The following is a 5,701-nucleotide window of genomic DNA, read 5'->3' as shown; positions in this document are numbered from 1 at the left end:
GAATGATAGGAGCAGTAGGCACGTCATCGGAGACCTTCTGATTTCTGTCTATCGCTGATGTTAGCAAGTTGTACGGGAAAGGACTAAGTGAATTACACTTTTTATCATAAGCAAGCAGTAGGCGGCAGGCAAAACAGGTATTAGTCTACCTACACCCTCTGACTAGCATCAGACTGGCGAATTTGTGATCGTAAGATCCACGTAAGGACAAGGTGAGACTTAAAAGAGACATTAGGCCCCCAGTGAACGGATAATTGAAAGTATTGAGTCCGGAATAATCAAATATCTAAATCAATATTTGTGATCATTAAATTTAGGCAATATTTCTAAGCAATATTTCTAATTAAAAACTGATCACGTGAAATTGGAGTCAGATTGAACACGGAGCTAGACTAAAAATTAAACCAAATCCTGATAAATTCAGAAGCGCAAGTAAAAGACCGAATACACATTAAACCTTCGACCAGGCCGCTGGATTCCACTTTTTGGACTGGCGGGTGGATCCTTACATCGCGATGAGGTTTCTTACGTCTGTTTCGGAGAACCAGAGGACAAATATTTCAATCGATCGCTCAGGCATGGCACCGAAATCTGCGTTCGGATTCGGTTCTAGTACATACCGGTTACATAGGTACCGGTGCCATATTGGTACCAGGTTTCGGTACCCAACCCTATTTATATGTGCTTCAAATGTTAACTGAGGATCAAAAATGACACCAAGATTCCTCACCTGTGAGGATGGATATACTCTGCTGGAATCAACAACCAAACTGATGCCATCGGCCTTACGAGTGGCAGCCACTGTACCGATTAACATCAGTTCTGTTTTAGAGCCATTCAGTTTCAGGTAGTTCCACTGTATCCAGATTCTGATTTCTTCTAGACACTTAGTGTAGATAATATGCAGTGAACATCAGAGCTAGTGGTGATGTAAATCTGGGTATCATCTGCATAGCAGTGGTACCGAAGACCATACTTCCTGATAATCTGCCCAAGTGAAAGCATATATAGCAGGGGTTCTCAACTCTGTCCCGCGAGTTTAGCTCTAACCTTAATTAAACCCACCTGAACAAGCTAATCAAGGTCTTCAGGATTAATTGAAAGTTACTGGCAGGTGAGTTTGATTATTTCAATTCGAAATACTAATGCTTAATGTTACACTCAGATATGCAAAAGAAATCTATCATATCTCTTGCTCTGGCTACTGTGTATAGACCACCAGGGCCGTATACAGATTTCCTAAAAGAATTTGCAGATTTCCTCTCAGACCTATTGGTTACTGTTGATAATGTGCTAATTGTCGGAGATTTTAACATTCACGTTGATAATACAAATGATGCATTAGGACTTGCGTTTACTGACCTAATAAACTCTTTTGGAGTCAAGCAAAACGTCACCGGGCCCACTCATCGTTTTAATCATACGCTAGATTTAATTATATCGCATGGAATTGATCTTACTGATATAGATATCGTACCTCAAAGTGATGATGTTACTGACCATTTCCTTGTATCGTGCATACTGCGTATTACTGATATTAACTATATGGCTCCACGTTATCGTCCGGGCAGAACTATTGTTCCAGCCACCAAAGACAGATTCACAAATAAACTGCCTGATTTATCTCAACTGCTCTGTGTACCAATAAATACACATGAACTAGACGAAATGACTAGCAAAATGGGCACTATCTTCTCTAATACATTAGAAGCTGTTGCCCCCATCAAATTGAAAAAGGATAGAGAAAAACGTACTGCGCCATGGTACAACAGTAATACCCATTCTCTCAAGAAAAAAACTCGTAGTCTTGAGCGCAAATGGAGAAAAACGAACTTGGAAGTTTTTAGAATTGCGTGGAAAAACAGTATGTCCAGCTATAGACAGGCTCTAAAAGCTGCCAGGGCCGAGCATATCCACAAACTCATAGAAAATAACCAAAACAATCCAAGGTTTTTATTTAGCACAGTAGTTTGGCCAAGCATTCAAATAATGCATCTCATAATCTTGTACTGCAGTTATATCTGATCAAATGCACATTATTATTCTTTATCTTGGGTTAAACAAATAAATTTTGCTTGGTTGGATCAGCAGCTACGCCAATTTCTGCCATATGTACATTAACTGACAGTCACCACTGATAAGCTACCACTAAATATTGTAGAAACTTAATTTGCTGTAAAGTTGCTTTGCAACGATTTGTATCGTGAAAAGCGCTATACAAATAAACTTGAATTGAATTAAGGTTGAAGGTAAACTCTACAGGAAAGTGGACCTCGAGGGCCAGAGTTGAAAACCCCTGATATACACGCTAAACAAAATTGGGCCCAATACTGAACCCTGATGAACTCCCTGTCGAACAGGCATGGTATCAGATCTATAAGCATTGTGTATGAAATGTGCTATACAAATAAACTTGCCTTGCCTAATACATATATATATATATATATGCAAGATGTAAGAAATTAATCAGATCAGATGTAAGAAATTAATGTGTGTGTGTGTGATATATATATATATCACACACACATTAATTTCTTACATTTGAGGGGAACAAAAACTATTTCTCAGTTCAGTGACAATGACATTTAAAAATCAAAAGAGACGCAAACAACTGTACTGATTTTGTATCAAACCTTTATTTTGTAATTGTGGTAGAAATGTCTTCTACAGTTGTCAGATTTCAATAAATAACTTTTAGCATATGACATGAGTCATGCCATTTACCCAGAAACCCCATGATCCCGAACACCCTCCCTCCCGCTCATCGCCCCTCACAGAACTGCCTGAGAATAGCAGCATCGAGCCTCAAACCAGGCTGACTGAATCTCCACCAGAGTGAAGAAAAAAATAAGACAACAAATGCAACTCTCTAACGCTTCCCTCAAGTCTTTCCCGAAGAGATTTGAGGCTTTACGTTCACCTGTCTCGTACAAAATGTCCGTCGTGTTCAGTAGATATGTACACCTAGAGAGGCGAGGGAGTCAACGCGACTGAAAACAGAGTCCGGACGATCTACAACTCGTCCCTGTTGCCCTGATCATCGCCCTGATCGTCACCCTCCTCCGGTGGCGGGCCGCCCGCACTGCCGTACAGCTTGCTGACGATGGGCTGCACGATTTCCTCCAGCTCCTTCTTCTTGGCCTGGAAGTCCTCAAGATCTGCCTCCTGGTGAGACTCCAGCCACTCGATCTTCTCCTCGACCGCCTTCTCGATGGCCTCCTTGTCGTCGGGCGACAGTTTGCCACCCAGCTTCTCTTTGTCCCCGATCTGGTTCTTCAGGGAGTAGGCGTCGCTCTCTAGCTCGTTGCGTGCGTCGATGCGCTCCTTCAGCTTCTTGTCCTCGTCGGCGAAGCGCTCAGCCTCGTTCACCATGCGCTCGATGTCCTCGGGCGTCAGCCGGTTCTGGTCGTTGGTGATGGTGATCTTGTTCTTGTTGCCCGTGCCCTTGTCCTCGGCGGTGACGCGCAGGATGCCGTTGACGTCGATCTCGAAGGTGACCTCAATCTGAGGGACACCGCGGGGAGCCGGAGGGATGCCGGTCAGGTCAAAGGTGCCCAGGAGGTGGTTATCTTTGGTCAGCGGACGCTCACCTGGAAAGAAGATGATTAAAAATTAGAATTAAAAATGCAGTAAAATTGGTAAAGCAAGCTTATCTTGAATAAAAAAAAAAAGGAACAAAATAGGGCCGTAAATGTGAATGCATATTTGTCATTTAACATGATCATGGCTATCTTCAAGTGAGAAACAGCTTCATTTATTTATTTTTCTTCTTTTTTTTTTAATGTAAAAAAAAATAATTCTAAAAAAAAAAAAAAAAAAAAAAAAAAAAAAAAAAAAAAAAAATTTAAAAAAAAAAAAAAAAAAAAAAAAAAAAAAATTACATTTTAACTTAAAATAACTAGTCTAATGATTTAGTTTTATTTAAATAGAAAATCTAAACATTTGGCTTACAATTACTTAATTTAGCAGGAATTTTAAAAAATCTTTAAAAAAAAAAAAAGTATGCATGTTTATAATTGAACACTATGCCAGTTACCATGGCTATTTTCAACTGAAAAGGTCTTAAAATATAGAGAAATATGGAGAAAAGAAGCTTTTGAAAGGTTATCTTCAAATCTAAAACATTAAAACTCTTTCATATAAACTGACATTTTATGACCCCATTTGTATTCAGTTAATGTAATTCAGTAAGATGTTTGGAATCTGAAAGTGTCACTCACCTTCATAAACTTTGATGGTCACGGTTGGCTGGTTGTCAGAAGCGGTGGAGAAGATCTGGGATTTTTTGGTGGGCACAACGGTGTTCCTGGGAATGAGTTTGGTCATCACTCCTCCGACCGTCTCAATGCCCAGGGTCAAAGGGCAAACGTCCAGAAGCACCAGGTCTCCTGTTCAACACATTTCAGTCATTAATCATCTTGCAAGAGACTGGGTGTGATTATACAGCCCAGATTATACAGTTTGTAGAGGGACTCACCGGTGTCCTCTTCTCCAGACAGGACTCCAGCCTGGACGGCAGCTCCGTAAGCCACAGCCTCGTCTGGGTTGATTCCTCTGGACGGCTCCTTGCCGTTGAAGAGCTCCTTCACCAGCTGCTGGATCTTGGGAATACGAGTGGAGCCGCCAACCAGGACGATCTCGTCAATGTCAGACTTCTTCAGGTCAGAGTCTTCCAGAACCTTCTGCACTGGTTTCATGGTGGAGCGGAACAAGTCCTATGTGGAGAAAAGCACAAAATATGGGTTGTTTTCCATGCATTTAACAGATACAGGCACAATCACGGTTCTCCTTCTAGGGAATTCAACACTCAACACAATGGAGAATGCAGCCTGCATGACTGGTGTCTGAAGCACGTGTGAAACAACGCCAATCTATTGGCCCACATGGCCCATGACGTCATAGGCAGGGTGCCCGGAAGTATAAAAGGGCACCTGCTGAATACATCATCCTCTTTGCTGTGTTCAAGAGCAGTCTGTTTGAAGTGCGTGTGAGAGACCAAGGCAGGTGAGCAGTGTGGAAAGTGTGTGCCTCCGTTCCAGAGGTTTCTGGCACTTGAGAACACGCACAACCTGTCGGTCTTGTGTCTTGGTCTGGCTTGTGCGTTCAGTGCTCAAAGGATCTGAACGCGCGCTCATTGTGAGTGTTTTCCAATGAGAATCTCCATTCGCGTTTGTCCCTCTTCTCGAGAGATTAGTGACAAGCGTTTGTGTCTCGCAGTTCGGGTCCCGCTGTTGCCAAGGCACGGCGAAGACTCGGATCATGGGATTCACAGGTTTAAGATGCTCTTTTTGGGTAATCGGATCCCGCGGATAGCACTCGAGTAGAGCAGCGCCTTAAGGATTGTGTGCCTCCTTGTTTGGATTCTAACACTCGAGGGCATGTTCTGCTTTCGTGTTGTCTCAGCGAAGAGCGTGATGAGTCACAGTGTCTAGGCTCCACTCACGTTTGTTCTGATTCCCGAGGGATGTGGAACAAAGTGTTTGCCTCACAGTTTTTCTCTCCTCGCCGGCATTGCTTTGATCTGGGGGATTCGCACACTCTCGCTAAACGGGTTGTCGGATGTCACAGATACTTTGGGTTGTTATGACGATGAAGTGTTAGCACGGAGTAGTTTCAGCCCTGATCCTGCGAGATCGTGGGTGGAGCTATATTCAGCTCGGCCGTGCCTCTCTAATGTGCATATTTTTGTGTATGGAGAGCC

At 42.7% G+C, this 5,701-nt stretch overlaps 1 protein-coding gene across 1 annotated transcript in view; it reads right to left on the bottom strand.

Annotated features, from left to right (window-relative positions):
* Positions 1–2,769: 2,769 nt before the first annotated feature.
* Positions 2,770–5,701, bottom strand: part of LOC107734417 (78 kDa glucose-regulated protein-like) — a 10,091-nt gene continuing 7,159 nt past the window's right edge. Inside the window, exons 7-9 of the mRNA XM_016546369.1 lie at positions 4,478–4,715; positions 4,221–4,388; positions 2,770–3,590 (exon numbers count right to left, since the gene is read on the bottom strand). Coding sequence (XP_016401855.1) covers positions 3,013–3,590; positions 4,221–4,388; positions 4,478–4,715 — 984 coding nt within the window. The 3' untranslated portion in view covers positions 2,770–3,012. The remainder of the gene's footprint in view (positions 3,591–4,220; positions 4,389–4,477; positions 4,716–5,701) is intronic.

This window comes from Sinocyclocheilus rhinocerous, unplaced genomic scaffold, assembly GCF_001515625.1.
Source record: "Sinocyclocheilus rhinocerous isolate Xijiao unplaced genomic scaffold, SAMN03320098_v1.1 scaffold1632, whole genome shotgun sequence".
NCBI classification, from domain to species: Eukaryota; Metazoa; Chordata; class Actinopteri; order Cypriniformes; family Cyprinidae; genus Sinocyclocheilus; species Sinocyclocheilus rhinocerous.
The sequence above is the reverse complement of the archived record's forward strand: the minus strand, read 5'-3'. Positions and strand labels throughout refer to the sequence as shown.